The sequence below is a fragment of the Columba livia genome, chromosome 2, assembly GCF_036013475.1.
Source record: "Columba livia isolate bColLiv1 breed racing homer chromosome 2, bColLiv1.pat.W.v2, whole genome shotgun sequence".
In the NCBI taxonomy this organism is placed as follows: domain Eukaryota; kingdom Metazoa; phylum Chordata; class Aves; order Columbiformes; family Columbidae; genus Columba; species Columba livia.
Window position 1 is genome coordinate 46,706,712 of NC_088603.1, and position 18,173 is coordinate 46,724,884.

At 42.0% G+C, this 18,173-nt stretch overlaps 2 protein-coding genes and 1 long non-coding RNA gene across 5 annotated transcripts in view; 2 read left to right on the plus strand and 1 right to left on the minus strand.

Moving 5' to 3' along the window:
• Nucleotides 1-5,366, plus strand: part of DNAJC13 (DnaJ heat shock protein family (Hsp40) member C13) — a 55,757-nt gene extending 50,391 nt beyond the window's left edge. For 2 of the 3 annotated variants that reach the window (XM_065051714.1, XM_065051715.1), the window contains 3 exons: nt 141-284; nt 1,111-1,210; nt 4,502-5,366. In XM_065051714.1, coding sequence (XP_064907786.1) covers nt 141-284; nt 1,111-1,210; nt 4,502-4,599 — 342 coding nt within the window. In that variant the 3' untranslated portion in view covers nt 4,600-5,366. Of the gene's footprint in view, nt 1-140; nt 285-1,110; nt 1,211-2,989; nt 3,102-4,501 lie in introns of all 3 variants that reach the window. The other variant, XR_010470156.1, reaches the window with a different exon arrangement.
• A 1,515-nt stretch (nt 5,367-6,881) lies between these two features.
• Nucleotides 6,882-18,173, minus strand: part of ACAD11 (acyl-CoA dehydrogenase family member 11) — a 30,117-nt gene continuing 18,825 nt past the window's right edge. Inside the window, exons 14-20 of the mRNA XM_005505577.3 lie at nt 13,349-13,415; nt 11,801-11,886; nt 11,536-11,607; nt 10,537-10,691; nt 8,569-8,685; nt 8,035-8,144; nt 6,882-7,548 (exon numbers count right to left, since the gene is read on the minus strand). Of these exons, the coding sequence (XP_005505634.2) occupies nt 7,434-7,548; nt 8,035-8,144; nt 8,569-8,685; nt 10,537-10,691; nt 11,536-11,607; nt 11,801-11,886; nt 13,349-13,415 (722 nt within the window). The 3' untranslated portion in view covers nt 6,882-7,433. The remainder of the gene's footprint in view (nt 7,549-8,034; nt 8,145-8,568; nt 8,686-10,536; nt 10,692-11,535; nt 11,608-11,800; nt 11,887-13,348; nt 13,416-18,173) is intronic.
• LOC135578477 (uncharacterized) lies at nt 10,001-14,539 on the plus strand. The gene is made up of 3 exons (XR_010470157.1): nt 10,001-10,066; nt 13,105-13,275; nt 14,414-14,539. It is a non-coding gene; the product is annotated as an uncharacterized LOC135578477 (long non-coding RNA).

An 18,173-nucleotide genomic window follows, 5' to 3' on the forward strand; every position in this document is an offset into this window, starting at 1 on the left:
TATTTGTACAGCTCAGGAAAAACTGAGTGGCTTAGTAACAGCTGTTGGCACTTTTGGTTCATACTAATGCCAGTAATGTAAAACATTTGCATGGCACTTCCTAGTCCCTGTTAAGACAGCTCATTTGGGTTTATTTGCAGGCTTTGAAAGCAGATTTGGTCCCTTACCTTCTAAAGCTGCTTGAAGGTGTTGGTCTTGAGAACCTGGAAAGCCCATCTGCAACGAAAGCTCAGATTGTTAAAACTCTGAAATCCATGTCTCGCAGCCTGCAGTATGGAGAACAGGTAAGTACTGCCAAGGAAGGCCTTAACTGGACTTTGTACACTTGGAAGATCAAACTCTAAACATCCTTTGTTTAATCTTATGGCTGTGATGTGCGTTATTACACCTAAAATATTAACATCCTGGAACTACAAAGTCATTATGGGTTGGAACAAATCCATCTCTTTCTTGTGGAGAAGTCACTGATTCAATGCACGTGCAGAGCACTAAGAAAAAAGACAAATTCCAAGTGCAGAACTGCTCTGTGTGCTAGTAGGCTTCTACTCAGAACTCCTAGAACTTGTCAGAAATGCAAAGAGCTCTTTTGTTGGCTGGATAAATACTGTTGTAGACAACTGCAGAAGTGTTATGGCTGTATATTCAAGTTGGTAAAATTTGTCCTGGTAACTGTGTGCTAGTTCTTGGTGCTTTTCTCTTAGCCTTGTGATGAAAGCTTTTTCGAGAGGGGTGAAACTGGGCATAGGTCTTTCCAGTAAGGTGGCCCTGTCTTCTGTAGTACAGGGGAAGTCCTGTTCTACCTCAGCTCTAGATGCATGGCAAGTGGCTGCTTGCAGGGTCTCTTTTCCTTGTCTGGGGAATGAGGGAGAAAGTCAAGCTGCTAAATTACTTCTTTATGAGCATTCTGCATTGTGTTCAGCTGCACGATCCACATGGAAAAGCAAGTTGCTACAGTCTCCTTGGAAATGTGTGATACTGTATCACAGCCTAAACTACTGCCTTGCTATTTGTAATCCCTTCAGAATGGTTTGGTTCTAGAAAATGAGTTTATTCCTCTAGAACACTAGAAAGGTCACTTCCTCACTCTGTTAATCTCTTCAAATACTGTAGGTAAATGAAATTCTGTCCCGTTCTTCTGTGTGGAGTGCCTTCAAGGATCAGAAACATGACTTGTTCATTTCTGAGACACAAACAGCAGGATACCTCACAGGTGAGCAACCCTTTCCTATTTATGTCCTGAATTGTACTGTACTGTTATTTGTCAGACTTGACTTTGGAGATACTGTTTATCCTCAGGATCTAGTGCCATCATGTGGCCTGAGCATTCAGTGCTGTAAAAATACAGCAAATTTTCAAAACTCTTATCAAAAGACAAACTTTTTTGTGGTTGAGAATATATTTTTCTGGGTAGTCTTTGCTGTACCTACTTCTAAAATATCAGAGCAATGGAATATGGACAGCAGGAAGTCTTGAAAGTAACCTGCGGTGATAAAGCAGACATGTAGTCAGAACTAATGAAGAATGGAAACTTTCCATGCTTTCTCGGGATCAGTCTGCGTTAGTTGTAGAACAAATTGTTTTCCAAGGTTGGGCAGAGGAGTAAACTCTCTTCAGAATCACTTGGACTGTTGGCATTAATTGTGCCGTGTCAATGATGCTGCTTTAGTGCTGGGCACACAGTTGTAGTATTGGAGCAGGTTCAATGTTCGCAGCTTTGTGTGTGAGCCCGTGTTCTGCCGGCCCCAGTGTGCTGGCTGGGCCCTTGTCTGGCGGGAACAACCTCATGGTGCCTGTGTTGGGAACTTGCAGCACAGACATATACACACCTGTGGTGCACCCTGGGGTGAGTCCCCTCTGGGTGCCACTAAGGTTGAAATGGCACCCCAGGGTGCCACCTCAGTGCCCTTCGCAGTGTAGCAGAGCATTCTGGCCATGCGTGCTGTGCGCACACACAGGACAGCGGCTATGGGGAACTTCCTTGCTGGTAGTGGCATGGCGTGGCCATTATCCTAGAACAGCTACATCATAGCACATGAAATTCTGGTCCTTCCCGTGCTCATGTGCAGCACTTGACAGACATATCTTTAATGACTACATTCTGCTGTATCACGGTCCGAAACTTTGGTATCACAGAAAACAGGTTTTCAGATATAGCAAGTAATGTAATGACAGTGTAGCAAACTTTGGCTAAAGCAAAACATGCTGCAAACTCCTGGCTGATGGCCATCAGCTAAAAAATCACTTGTTCTTAAAAGTTTAGCCTCTCGCATAAGGTTTTTAAGTCCTTTTTGACAGGTCAATATAAACACGTATGTGCTGCATGGAGCTTTCTCATCTAACCCGACTTAAGAATCTTGGTAAAGCTTTTGAGCATAACTGAATTAATGAGGTCTAAATCAGATGGCCATATAGGCGGGAAAGTTTTTTGTGCAAGATAACTAGCATGTATTTTGAGAAAGTGAAGGAAGGGCCTTTTGAGTTGGGAATTAAACATTCTAGAAGCAAATACTTAATATTTTGAGAGTAGGTACATTGCAGCACTTGATGCATTTTTCCACATGAGAACTGCTCAGTGCTGAAGCACAGAGCCTGAGTTTTCTGTTGACGAAGAACACTTGAACACTTGATTCAGTTGGTACCAGATTTCCTTGGTATTTCATAAATACTATAAATTAGAAATGTGCAGTAAATGCTGGCAGATGACTGGCTAAGAACTAAAGCTATACCAGACATGGTGGGGCTTGAGACTGGGGACAGTATAGCTATCCAATTGCCTTAAGGCCTGTGCTGCATTTAAATTGCCTCATGTTTAAGTGCTTGCAAATGTAGAATGGAGATGCTGTACAAATGCAAAATATTAGACGGAAACCAAACTACAAGCTTTGTTTTTAACCTGCCTTATCTTGTATTCTGCCTTATCTCTTGCTTCAAATTGCTTTGCTATTTGCACTTCCCTTGAAACTTCCCTTGCTTATTTCTCTTCCCTCAGGTGTCTCTTCTCCTTCCCTTCTAACTGGCAGCAGTCCCCTTCACCTGCGAAGTGGGCTTTAGATCTGCTCTGCCAGGCAGCTTGCTAACTTCTGTGTAGCTCTCTAAAGCAGGTAGATACCTTCTTGCAACAATGCACGCTGCACTCGCTGCATTCCGAGTAACAGATGCATGTCATAGAACTGTAACAAATGCGTGGTCCCAAACTGCAAAATGCTGATCAAGTTGCCTTCTTCAAGCACACAGGAGCAGAAAACTAACAACTGCAGTGGCTGGTACTACAGAGGAACTAAACTTCTGAAGTAGGTTAGGGAGATCTTCCATAATGGAAAAGTTTGAGGGGTGAGGGAACCAGTGGCATTTTTGGAGTAGGACATGTAAAAGTGTGTCTGGCTCTTGGCAGGTACCACCGATGGGCTGGCAAAGACAAGTCCTCTCCTGCAGCCGCGCAGCTGCTTTCACCGAAGGCACCGCTTGCTTTGCTCTCCTACTTGCAATAGTAGTGCAGGACTGTTTGCACAGGACAAACCATGTTCTGGCCCCGGGCTCTAGTGTGAGAAGGGAGGGTGGGGCATGAAGAGAGAGTAAATTCAGGAGAACTTGGTGAGGATGACTTAAGGAGGGGAGAGTAAAGGACTCCCCAGAACTTACCATGTTGAAGATCCACAGTGTAGGCTGAAGGTCCAATACCAAGTTGTCACTGTATTGATGCAGGAAGATGTTGAGGGTGGCAGTTTTCTACAGTCGGTCATATGTTTTGCCGTTGAAAACCTCATGCTGCAACATGAGTTGTTTTTATTGCATTTGTTGAAAGTTTCTGTATGACTAAATTTTTAACTCCAGGCTTTGAGAGGTGCTTTTGTCTGTAGTGTAAAACTGACCACCCCTATAGTAATCAGCACAGACTTATTAATGGTAAGGATTTCTCTAGCACTGATATGAAGAGCTTCTGTATCCCAAGAATGCTGTTACTTCTTCTAACTCATGGCCCAAAGAGCTGTCTAGACAAGCATAAGGCAGTTTTGCTTGTTTATGGGGCAGCCCATTGAGCTTCCTTTAAATATGTAGCTGGGAAAGCCTTTGCAACACTGAAAACATAAAGGTGGAGCCCAGTAGTGGAATGCATGCCTGAAGTCCTGTCACATCTGCAGCAGGTCCTGTCCTTAGCAAAGGAAGGCCACCCACTCTTTCCTGCCACTTCCGTGGTGTAAGGTGAGATGGATAGTGCTGATGGCTGGGGTATTTTTGTAACTCATTCGGCACATCGAAATGAAAAAATGCTGAGCAAGTCCAAGAGTGGTCTCCATGAGCTACTCCACTTAGTGGACTAGGATGCCTTAATTCCTCATGTTCCTAGAGTCCAGAGAATCTAAACTAAAACTCTTCTGTGTTTTTGTTTAAGGTGTCTGGTTGACTTGGATGATGCATTTGAGTGTTACCAGAGGGAATAAAGCTGTTCATTTGCTCGTTAAAATCAAAACTAATCACCAGTGTTCTGTTTTCTTCCTGAAAGGCCCTGGAGTTGCTGGTTACCTTACTGCAGGGACGACATCATCTGTAATGCCCAACGTACCACCCCCAGTAGACCATGAAGTGGGAGATGTCAGCTAAGGACTGGAAATGCTTGTGGAAGACAGAAAGGCAGACTGGCCAGTGATGAGGAACGACACTTTCCTCCAACACACAGAAGTGAACTTGCTGCCTTTCCAAGTGTTTAATGACAGTGTTATTCCTTTTTCTATGACTGTTTGGGTTTTGTTTTTGTTTTTTTTTTAGGAAAAAGTCAGTGATTCTAACTATCACACTGTAACACAAGAAAGCACTCTGTGGATCAGCTGAAATGGGTACACAAGATTTTTTTTTTCTTGTTGTACATAAGCACATTTTGTTCCTTTATATTTGTTTACAAGACTGTGAATCAAACTTTCCTAGTTTTTCTATTTTATGAATTAGCATGACTGGAGTTGAGCTACAGTCTAGAGGAATTGGGCTAAAATCACTTCGACCTCACCGCCCCCAAAAAGGGCATCCCTTCTTTTCCCAGTCTGATGTGATCACTCCCATTGAACATGACTTGCAAAGGGTTTGTCCCTGCACCAGTTCACTGATGTCCTTAATCATTAACATTATCTTCTTCCTAAGATCAAACAGCATTAGACATTCGTATGTATAACTGGCTTGACCAAATTGACAAAGCTTCAGCAAAAAAAAACCCTTAAAGTTGACATGTTATGTAAGAAACTAGTGTAATTGTGAAATGTTCTATACATTATCCAGTATATAAAAACTTTCTATATTGAGTGTACATTATACAGATCATTCATATGTACATAAAATTTTAAAATAAAGGGAATTAAGAGCCTTGTTAATGAGATAAAGGTGGTGTTCTTATGTAGCTGTTCTTTGAAGGTATGGGAAATCAGGGTGGTCAGAGACCTTAATTTCAGCTTGGCTAAGTAGGGTTCCTGGGCATTCCTGCTTGGAAAAAGGTGTGGTGCAGGTTTTGACAGCCTGGAGCAGAACTCCTAAACCCTGGGCAGTAGTACTGTACAGGCAGTTTTGTGTTGGAAGTGCACTTTGCCTATGGACTTGATGACATTCTCAACTTTCTAGGAAACATTCTTGGCAGAAAGCAAGAGGGAACAACAATGGATGGAAATAAAAACAATTACATTATAATCTTGGTTTTAGATATCATGAATTGATACGAGGCAAGAAACCTATTTGCAGAAAGCCTTCAGTTTTAGGTATTCTGAAACGACTGCCACAGCATTTGCTGGAATGCTCTGCAGATGAACGCTTGGCTGTGGCTCATGGATGGAAGAGGCCGCAGCTTCATCCTGAAGACTGAACCAAGCAGGGCCTTTTCTCTCCATGCTCCTGCACTGTGCGAAGGAGGTTGGTTTGTTCATGTATAATAAAAAAAACCCACTTGTATCCTTAAGCTGAAAAGTGCCTGTCCTACCTTTCTAGGAAGTAGAGCTACTGCCAGCGCAGCATACTGTGTTCTGTCTGGTTCTGTAACCCTATGAATTAGTTCTTCTGTAAGTAACTGATGTTAAAAGAGGATTGTTACAGAAACAGAGCTGAACAACTCTGGTCTTTGAGAACTTCACAAAGGTGTATTTGGCATAAATACTCTGTTTTGCCAAAAATAAGACCTACCCCAAAAATAAGCCCTAGCATGGTTTTTCAGGATTTTTGAGGATGCTTGAAATATAAGCACTACTCCAAAAATAAGTCTTAGTTACAATTCATTTAAAAAGCCAATTTAAATAGTGTCAAGGTAGCTATACATATAAAAAAGTAATAAGTTTTGGAGAAAAAAATTAATATAAGACCCTATCTTACTTTCAGGGAAACAGGGTAGCAGAGCTTATTTTGGCAGCAGAGGAGGCCACATACTGCCCTGTGCTGGTCACTGCTGGTTCCAGCTGCAACTTCAGCTCCTCAGTGGGGAAGGCACCACCTCTGCTCAGACTTACTAAAGAAAGGAGCAGCTGGGGTGAGGAGGAAATGCACAAAAGGAGACACAGAAGGAAAGATGCAAGGGAAAAGAGACATTTATAAGGAAAAAGCAGAGGAATGAGAAGCAAGGAGTAGCAGACCAACTGCTACGCCCTGTCCCTGGCCTCACCTGAGAGGAGGTGGGGGAAGGACTGAGTGCAGCCTTAGTGCAATGGAGAGCAGGAAGCTGGGGAAGAGGTGGGGCTGGACTGAGGCTGAGCTTTGGAAAGGGAAAAGAAAGGCATTACTCTTAAGTGTTTAGTTGTCATCTAGTTAATAATTAAAAGCTTATCCTAGCTTGCAATAGCCTAAATTGGGTGAAATGGCTTTGCCCAAAGTACAAGGATAAAGAAGACTTTGGCTCAGAGCCAATAAAGCACTTCAAGCCTGTTAGAAGATATATTTTATTTAGTGTTGTTAAGAATCCAGACAAATTCCAGTATTTAAATCACATTCTTCAAACCTTTAAAAGCAAGTCTCTTGTAATTGTTACATTTAACAATCAGAGTGAGAGAATATGAATTGCATCAGTCTCTTTTCCCAGGTAACACATGATAGGATGAGAGGAAATGGCCTCAAGTTGTGCCAGGGGAGGTTTAGATTGGATATTAGGAAAAAATTCTTCATGGAAAGGGTTGTCAGGCATTGGAACAGGCTGCCCAGGGAAGTGGTGGAGTCACCATCCATGGAGGTGTTTAAAAGATGTGTAGATGAGCTTCTTAGGGACATGATTTAGAGATAGATTTGGCAGTGTTAGGTTATTGGTTGGACTCACTCAATGGTCTTTAAAGTCTTTTCCAACCAAAATGATTCTGTGATTCTATAAGATAGGATCAAGTTTCTGTATTCATCCAATTTTACCTTAAACAGCATCATTGCACTGAAGAAAATCTTTCCTACATCTTCCATCCATGTGAGATGGTTTTATGCTGACATCATTAGATTTTTGCAGTCAGCCGCTTTGACTGATCAAGCAGTTCCCACCTTGCAATTGTAGAGAGATGAACTTCATCGGGCCCATCTGCCAGGCGCAAGGTCCGTATATAAGCAAACCTGCGCGGGAAGAGCTGAATCAGCGGCTGATTTCTAATCCCGGTGCAGCAGCAAGCCAGTCTGACAGCAGGAGTTCTCAGCACTGTTTTTGCTATAGCCACCCTTTAACAATAGTCTCTTTGAAAAGAGCTATTGCATGGGAGGTACAGCAGAAAAATCATCCTGGCAGGGCTGAGATGTGTGTGGGCTGGATATTCTGAAGATTTGCTTCTCCCCAAGGCCAGAAGGGATATAGGAACAGATCCTCTGTGCTGCTGATAAGACATATTTTCGGTCCAGTGCCAGCTTTTTTGTGTGTGTGTTTAAAGGTAAAGCTATGCAATTGCATTGGAACTGAATTATAAAAGCAATTGTTTTAAGTTTTATAGTTTAAAGGCATATGGACCACGATTTTGGGCTACTTGAGGTGAAACAGCATATACCGGGTGTTATAAAATTATCTTAAAAGGAATGCTTAGAATCTAGAGATAAGCCTGTCTTACTCACATTAAAGCCAAAGGAAAATCCTGGGAAACTCCAGCTCCACCACACACTTGGATTGCATAGTCGATCACTTTAAGCACAGCTCGAGGGACAACCACTTTGGTCATAGCTACCTGGAGTTAAAAAAGAAAACTCATGTTATCAGTAACTGTTTCATAAGCAAGTGAAAATGTTTACCTAACAGTTCTGCTGAAGATCGGTGTCTCACAGTACATTCCTTCCTCTTTGGACCAGAAGAGAGCTCTGCTTCTCCTGTTCCCTGCATAAGGTAAAACTATTGCCAGGAGAGACAGTCACCCTGAAGTATCTCATTGTGCTGAGACAAATGAGCAATATTTGAACTACTTTACTTTTTAAATACTTTATCGGATTGATCTCAAGGTTTCTGACTGAGAGTACTTTGCGATGTCACGACAAGGCCATCTCTTTTCAACATGAAGCTATGCTCTACAAACAGAAGGATGTAACTTTTAGCAGTACGTTTTCTGTTGGTATTTCAACTGGTTGAATGCACAGATTCTGCAAAGAAAAATTTACCTCTTTTCTTGCTTTTCTATTGCCCAACATGTCTATCTTGCTGGCTGTTTTCAGCGTAAGCAGTCGAGCCTGTTCTATGCTAAGGCGGCATTCGGCGATCCAGTGGGCAATGACTTCCTGCAGAAACCAAAGCCAACAAGCACAAAGTCAGTTGGTGGCGCCTGGCGTGTCTGGGCGAACCTCCCCCGAGGAAGATGCCTGTGCTCCTCAGCATGCGTGCGTTCTGCCATTTAGAGACACACATGAGCAAATGAAAGCTGGTTTGACGTGTGTAATGTAATTCAAGGAAAAAGAGGGAAGACAACACTTGACTGACAGAAATACTAAAGACTGAGCAGTTCTCTTCCTGTCAGGAAAGAGGGAAAGGGGGGAAAAAGTCCAGATTCTGGTGCAGACTCGTTTTGTGGTCAGACCCGCTGCCTGCTACCTGTTTTCCTGAAGTCCTTCAGAGCCTGATGTTTGATGTTTACTCCCTGCTGTCCTTCACCCGCTACCAGGACTCACAACCCTCTCTCGATGTAACAGGCCCCGCTGTAACAAAACTTTAGCAAGGGGTGGTGAAAGAAGAGAGGAATCAGTTCTGGTTCTCTTCAAACACTGGTGGTGTGTTACACGCCCAAGCAAACAGCTGCAGGGTGGTGGCTACTGCATCTGGCTGTGATGATAAACTGTTAGCTCCCTTGATCCAAACAAGGTCTCTAACAGCCCTTCCCTTCTCCTCTTAGCAAATTCTCCTCAGCAGCCAACACAACCACAGCAGAAAAAACAAGTTAATGTGATGCTCGTCAATGCAAAGCAGTTTGGAGCCAGAGCCAGCCTCAGGCACACCCTCCTGCCTCGAGTGTGGCTGTTGTAGCCTCAGCAGCTGCAGGAGGCACAAGCCAATGTGCAGCACTTGCTTCAGTGCAAAGTCTGAGGGCTTGGCTTTGCTTGTGCCAGAAGAGGTGGTGGTGACAGTGAGCCTGTCACCTGAGAAAGCCAACAGCATCGCCTCACCCTTAGCTACCCCACCTGAGCTGTGAGGGCTTACGCTGGCTCTGCAGCTGCCCTCCAGGTCTTGCTGCGGCATCAAACGCCAGTTTTACTTTAATGAGCTTCTGAGAAATAGAGTGCGCCTCACCCAACTCTCGTGAATTCTAGACTATAGTCATGAATGGAAGTTTGGCAATGACGTGACTGGAAAATAGATATGTAAGATTACTCCCTCTGGATCTGCACAAACAATGTTCTATTAACCTGTGCCAGACACTAATTCAGATTCCTCTTTCCGTTGTCTTTACTTGTTTTTTCCAATAAAATCATCCTATCTTTTGGAAAAGAGTGAGGAACACTTGAAATGTGATAGGCCAACTACTTAATGCTGATCGCTCCTATAAAAGGCAGATTGGAATCTTTTTATGATTCTAGCAAGCTCTCTGTCACGCAACAGTACATCAATTCCAGAACAAGACAAGACCAAAATCCCAATGTGGCTGTGGTTTGGTCTGTATGGTCGTAAGTAAGTAAAAATACGTGACCAGAGAAGTAAACTTTTAGTCAAATTTACACTCTTGAGTGCCTCTGGTAATCATGAACAGAGCTGTCAAGTGACAAATTCAATATGCAGAACTGGGGAATTCAGATTGTAAGTACAGAAACATGAGCTGTAGGCCTGAAAAAATACTCGTCCAAACTGCTCAATGACAGCAGACAAAAAAACCCAACAAACATGGTGGCAAAATATGTATTCAAATCCAGCAAATGATACCCAATTCACTGCAAGGAAAAAAAATCCCATACTCTATAGTCAAAACTGGTAGCTACACAATGTGATTTTCTCCTTTGCCACCTGAGGCACTATGAATAGGAATTCAAGGTCGGGGCACATCTATTTCAGTGTCTGTTATGAGAGTAACTCGGTTCTGTGTGGGAAAATCAACAGGTAGTGGCTGGAGCACGTGAACTGAGATAAAGAGGGAATATGCTTACATGGTGATACAGTTTCTTCCCGAAAGTCTCTCTCTGTGCTGCACGCTGGCACAAGATCTCTAAAGCGGCTTCAGCTGCACCAAGGGACCTCATGCAGTGATGAATCCGGCCTGGCCCAAGCCGACCTTGAGCTATTTCAAAGCCCCTGCCCTCACCTGGTTGGAAAGAAAAACAAGCACATGCAGAATCCTTGATTCCTGCTTGAAAGGAGCTGTGTGAGCAGAAGTGGCCTCGTAGCACCACAGCTACAGGCAAGCTTCTTAGAGTTCATTTTGCAGAACCGTTTTGCTTGTTTACTCGAACTAGATCTATATTGACACACTGTTAATAATACAGCACAAAGTACACTCTAAGACGGTTTATGAGAGTTTGTTAATCTTACACTGAAAAATACATCTATGAGATTTGGTGTGAGAATCTGCGGGAAGACTTTGAGGTTTCCGGGTCCTTGGGCTACTCAAGAGAAAAAGCTCTTTGAGAAAAATCAAGACAGCAATGTATTATAAATCCTCATTTCTTCTAAGTGAGAGAAGTAGAGCAAAGTTCTCCCTGCAGAAGGTCACAGTGCTGGCCTCCTCATTCCTTCATTTTTTTTCTTCAGTTCTGCTATGCCTGCAGGCACCCAGGCTTGGATGACCACAGACTACAGCAGAACGCTCTTTTTAAAAGTCTGTAAAGTCTAGGAGAACTGGTTTTGGTGAATGAATGCCACTGACTGACAGTATCTGCTTTGTCCTGCTTCAGGAAGGTGATTTTCCCATGACAGCTACAGCTGCCCTGCTTCCTTCAATCACCTTTCTGCTCTAAACAACTTACATTCAAGCAGCAGGTAGACTGGTAAAGATAGTGTGTGCTCCCTCTTACTTGTGTTTGAGTCCATGGCTCAACTGACCATGGCTGTTTACAATAACTTATGGTGATTCATCAAATAAACCACCACTTCATAAAACTTGTTTCACTGCTGTATGTGTTAAAAAAGAATTAGCACCTGAAACTCACCCAGTATGATATTGGATACAGGTACTCGCACGTCATCAAAGTGTATCTCAAAATGTCCTCCATGGATCTCATCTAAAGGGACAGAGAAAAAACAACAGCCCGGTAAAACAATGGAAGACAACAATACAGGCCTTCAATTCCTAACCCTTCTGCAACAGAAAAATTTTACTGATTTATTTAATATACAATATTTATTAGTATTACTACATCTTCTGAGAGCACTGACAAATTAATACAAATAGATCTGATAAATATTATCACCTACCCAGATAGCCAAACACTGAGAGGGGTCTTATCAGCTTCAGCCCTGGAGTGTCCATGGGAACAATGATCATACTGTGCTGGTTGTACCTGATCAAGACAAAATGCACAAGTTATTATTAACTTTGAGCCTCCCTTCTGTCCCCTCCCTCCACTTTTTTAATCTTCTATCCTCCATTTAGCACTCACATTGTATTGAAATTTCCCCCTACCTATGACAGCCCTCCTGCCTGCATGCAGTGTGGCTCATGTGCTTCAACAATCCTGGAATCACCGGTCAACAAGCTAAGAAGTCCTACTGGCATCTAATGCACCACAACCCAGTTCTGTGCAAGTACTTCTGTATTACCCAGTCAGTTCCTCCACCCTTGACTTTGTTTTTTGTTCTCAAAACACGTTTATCATCATCATCATCTTGGCTTGCCTATAGTTTAGCAAAACAATCCCCATGTTTAAATTCCTGCAGAATATTTAAGGTCAGTTATTAGTCACACAGAACTGGAAGTGACATCCTAGGTCCCCAAGTTTAGTTTGCAGTTCCAGCACACGCAGCATCACATAATCCACTCCATGAACTTCTATTCAGCTTCCAAGAGCTGAACTTACATAAGTTATTGCCAATGCCTGTACAGCCGGTGGACAAACCATCCTATATCCTATAAGCAAGTTACTGTTTACTTCTTAATGAAACCTAGCCAAATCTACAAACTTAGGATAATCAGTGGAATTTGGGCTAAAATCCAACTTGGAGATACAAATGTTTCAATTCTTTCCTATTACAAGTTGTGTGATTTTAATGGAACCAGTCACGGAGCATTTTACTCATCACTTGCATATGTTTTTGTAAAAGGCTATTTTAGTTCGGTAACAACAGTTAAACAACATGTATTTTTTTTAAACAAGAAGAGGGAAGTATTCGATTTACACATATAGGAATGGAATGCATAGGTATGGTTAAAGATGTGCAATACTCTCTGCTCACACAGCTTCTCATAACAAACATACCATGTTTCAAACGCTACTTTCTATACCTACAGATAACTGTGAGAAACTTGGTAGAAAACTTCAGGTCCCTGATGGGCCACTTGCACTCATTCTGTTCAGGGAAGCTCTGCCAAGTTTTGATTTTATTATCATTTAAGCAAGCAATTCTTCTTCTTGTTAATTGTTTTATATACTACACTTATGAAATAAATTGTAAGACAGAGATTAGTTGTTGGTTGAACAACTGATGCAGACTAAAAGTAATGTGACCAAGCTGAAGTTAGTGAACCCCCATAACATTTCCTGATCTAATTCATCATCCAGCTGTGCACACCAGAGCGAGCGCAATGTGGGGAGGGACACATGGCAACACAAGCTGGTGGCAGCGAAAAGGTTGAGAGGCTTCAGTCATCAGCAACTGACAGCAAAACAGAACCTTGGTCAGTAACAGACATGGAACTTATGAGCACATCCAGCTGGCCAAGGCAATTAATGGTATTTCACTTAACAATATTTCCTCTAAGAAACAAGTTTTAGGTAACTCTTCGAATCTCCTAGGAATCCTTACCTGGATGCTGAGGGGTTTTTGGTTTTGCCCATTACAATTGCAACTGTACAATTTGGGTTCCCAGCACCTTAAGAAAAGTCACAAACAAGAAAAGAGTTTTCAACAAAAAAATCTCAATGTAGAATCAAATGAAGTTTCATACTAATAAATCTTACTCTGTTCCTTTCGTGATACAGGAGCAAAAACATGCAATCTACTGTTAATGCTCTGAGTAATCAGACTGAAACAAAATACATCGTATTGCTTAACACGTAAAAGGGAGTTGACTTGTGGGGAAGGGAACAATGAAAAAGCCAAACATCCAAACCCTCCAGGATCCAGCCATCATCTATTCCTATGAACAAGAGAACAAGAAGGTACTTGAAAAGGAATCTAATTACCTCTATCTCCATTATAGCTAGGTAAATAAGTGTGACACAAAAGCACACCTGAAGGCGACACGCTGCCATTTCAAAACCAAAGCTGCTTGAAACTATAAAGACTGGAGAATCTATGTGGGAATGAAATGCCGACCACATTATAACCAAATCACGCAAATAAAGCTATGAGGGTTACCATGATGACTTTAATATGACTTCAATGTAACTTCTCTGGAATGAACATTTATCCCCCTTTTATGCAAATTATTATAGTTTGCACCTTAAAGAAAGATCTGAGTGGAAATCATTACCTGAAAATAACCTGCTGGCATTTCAAGCCATATAGAACATTATTTGAGATATATCTTTGTAGCATAAAGCGAGCATCTTAATGTATGAGCCCTAAAGGTTCTACCATTGATTAAAATGGCATCATATTTCCAAGAGCCTTAATCCCCACAATTGTTTTCTTTAAAGGTTTCTTAGTTCAAAAACATGCTCTCATTCCTTTCAAAGTCTTACACAGACAATAAACCTAGGGAAAAGTAGGCAGGATTCTATTTGACATATATAACAATCAGTACCTTTTTTATTGCTATCTCAAAGCAGATGACAAGCTTTGCAGAGATTATTCGAGATTTGATCTGTACTAACCCGATTTGTTTTGAGGTCAGAAACAAAGACGACTTTTAAACTTCTCTGGCAGGTGCTATCACAAGGTTTGGGAACCTCTGGTCCGGACAAAACAACCACCTGGCTTGGAGATGAGTTATTTCCTCCTAAGAGCAGCCACTGTAATGGCTGGGAAGCGGAAGAGAGATTTATTTCATTCTAATAAACGCTGTGTGTTCTGAGGGCCAGACTGGTTGGCTGTTGAATTTCCTCTTTTGCAATATGCTATTCATCCATTGTTTTCAAGTGGGGTTATATTTGTGGCCCGTAGCTGTACAGTGCCAATGAGCTAAAATATCAGAGTGATAAGTTGTGTGTGTGTGTGGGGGAAATAAATCAACTTGGTAAAAAAAAGGTAGTTCTCAAACAGTTGGCTCATTTGGGCAACTGCAGCAAGTGGGTGACCAACCCCAAAATAACACAACATACGCTTTGCAATGTACTCCCCTGCAAAGAGAAACACTGCACTCTCAAGGGGTATTTGACTCTTCTCCTTTTCCCCAGAAGGCAAAGAATAGCACAACTGGCGTTTTCTGAACCACATTTATCTTGAAGTGAGGTTTACAACAAAAGATATTTTGACTTTCTGTAATCTCTTCAAAAAGTGTTTGGTAAACAATCCTCAAGTCACAGCCCTGCTTCAAAAGAAGGCAGATTTCACCATGTTGTATGAAAAAATAAAATCAGAAAAGGCTTTCATGTTGAACTTAGTGAGGAGTTCACTGAGAGCGAGACATCTGGTTAGTTGCTCTAAATCATTAGTACAAGTTTTTGGAAGGCAAATGAATATCTCTGTTTCATATGTACTTTTCCCCATCTGAATATAGCACAGGAAGGCAGATTCCTGGCCTTTCCACTCCTTAGAGTCTGAAGTTCTCAATACCCAAAACAAATTTTATGCAAGTTTGACCCATGAACACCAGAAAGAATTGCTGGTCTAATGCAAGACTGAAAGACTCCAGTGCTTTGGAAGAAATGCAGACTGCCTGGATGTAATAAACCTCTCATTTGTAAATGGCATTTTCACATAACTTACAGAATTCAAAGCAGCTGCTGGTGGATGGGGGAAGGAGACAGAGAAGCCTGTCATTTTGGCAACAGTTAGTACTAGTTTTGCAAGAAACTCACAACTGAACAAATAGAAATAGCAGATATTTTTGAAGGTCAGTTTTAAGTATATTTCCATACTGATGAGCTTTTTAATAAGCTTTTCCATATATATGTCTGCACAACCTGTCCAAAACTTTTAAAGCATAATGCTGCTATATTGGCAAACATTGTAAGTTTAACTAATGTATTACATTTTTTAACTCTTCGTGGCACTCACGTGGGCAAAGACAACGATATTTCAAAATGTGCGTAGAGGGTTGCTCACAATCCTGTTAGAAACCTAATCTCTGCTGTTAGGGGTGCAACAGATTTAAGCTTACTGATCTTCACCCAAACAACTCAGGTTCTTTCTGGTGGAAAGTAATAGTACAGACATGGAGAGTGCAACCTTTACTGAAAGAAGCTGCGATATCACCTGGTTTCAGAAGCCAATAGCACTTAATTCTTGCAATCTAGTTATCTATTTTTCAGTGTTCAGCCTTCAGATTTTTGGCTAAGATTATCAAGGTAGGATAATTTACTACTTGAATGACCAGACTCCTGCCATGTCGGCTGCTGCACTGCTGAGCCCGGTAGGTTAGCGCTCTCTGCTGAAGATCAGGGGTTTGTGGTGGCATTACAGACTTGGCAGCTTCCCAGAATGGCGCTGATGAACACGTCTTCTGGACTCTCCTACAAGAATAAACTGGACTGAGTAGGGTGTATGGCAGCACGACATTGATGTAATATGGGGATCTTCTAACGGAGAAAAGGGGAGGCTGCTGTAATTTCTATCCACTTGTGAGATGTAGTTTTATCACATCTTCTCCAGATAACACCGCTGGGCATCTGGTTCACGTATGGTAAAGATTTGCTTGCAGCTGCATTATAACTTGCACAACCAGTAATTGGCGCTTCCCAGCTGGAGCTCACAGCCTCAGATGGTGCCAGTGAGAACAGCTGCTCTCAACAACATTTAGGAATGGTTTTTCCTCACCTTCATCCCACTTCTACACAGCCACAATCTCTTCTTAGTTCAATGACATCCATTGACATTTTGCACTCTTACTTATCAAACAATTTGTGTTACTTTTGAGCCTATAGGGCCATACTGAAATCTAGTATTACCTGACAGTAATATTTCTGTACTCTGACTGGAAGGTTCTGTCCCCCCCGCACCCTGCAGAGTTACGAGGAGCTGAGGTACTGTGACAAACAGCGCAGGATTTACATGAACTGCCTTCCTACAGCCTGCCCACAGGACCTCTTGGGCGCTGGTAACACAACTGTCTTTTCTATAAGCAACAGACAGAGATATTTCCCTGGGGGCTTTCTCAGTTCTACCTGGTTATTTGGGACCATATTGAAACCAACCTCATCCAGGACACAGAGATTAACTTATTTCGAAGAGATACAGCTCAGGCCTCTAAGCAACACAAGCTGTGAGAAGCAGACGTGCTGGAAGCAACCCAAACGGCTTATCTGCTGCTGTGAAGAACACCAGTGAAGTGCTGCGATAACTCCAGATGAAAACACTACAGAAATATGCACAAACATTGCAGCACTCTCTCTCGGGACTCCAGTTCCTCTCCCAACCCATTTTTCTTTCTCATTGTGAATGCAAATGAAGGTAGAAGCATGTGGAAAACATCTGCCTGTTACATTCTTAGCTACCCATTTTGAAAAAAAACACTTTCCCTTCACATATTCCAAAACAGTTGAAGCACAGATGGCTAATCCAGATGTGTCAGGTGCATCAATTAAGCCAGCACATCAACAAGCAAAACCTGACCTCTGGTCTGCTAAAAATCTCTGTGTTGTTTGGCATCAATATTGCATTTACTGAAATCCATTAGACTGCTACAGGATACTGGACAATTAAAACAAACAAAAAAAAAAAAGCTGTGGAAGGTCACAGAAGGTTCCTGACACCCTGCACAAAGCATTCTTGCACAAAAGACCGATTTGAAGCTGTAGAGACTGTGGAAATTGAAGTAAGATCCAGTCACTTTAGGAATTCTTGGCACAGCTAAGTCCTTGCCTTAGTGCAGAAATACCAATGTCTGCACGTGAGCTGCAGAACTTCTCCATCTTCCCTTTCCTGTAACAGTTTTGTCTCTCTATAACACAGACAGCACACTGCAAGTGGAAAAACCTCATGGATGGAATAGCATCTTTTTATTTTTCTTCCACAGTATCTGCCTGGCTTGTAGTGTCTGTAGAAATATTATCAAACAGTAACTTGATTATTCAAGTCCCTGAGAACTCTCCTACAGGGTGCAAGTCTATCTGCTTATACTCTAGTTGACAGTTTACCACTTGCTTTCATGTCTTTTCCCTATCGTCTTCCTAGTTTTGTTCAACATCACATACTGAAAGAACAACCTCCCCCATCTCACAAAAACTGATCTTTCTATTGTATCACTAAAAAGTTACTTAAAAAGGGGATATAAGGATCTCTTAAAACCTTATAGAGGCAGCCACCAAAAGCAGAGTAGTGTCCTGAGGAAACAATATAGTGACACCCTACAAGTCACTCTGCCCCAGAGAGGCCTCCTCCTCTTTCTCTCCTTTTCTAATTTTAAACTTGTGATTTGATTAAAGCCTTATAATTAGGTTAAAAAAAAATTAACTTTCAGGAATTCATTTTTCACAGTGAAACAGTAAGAGGGTCTTGACCTTCCAAAGAACACTCATGTTGTGGT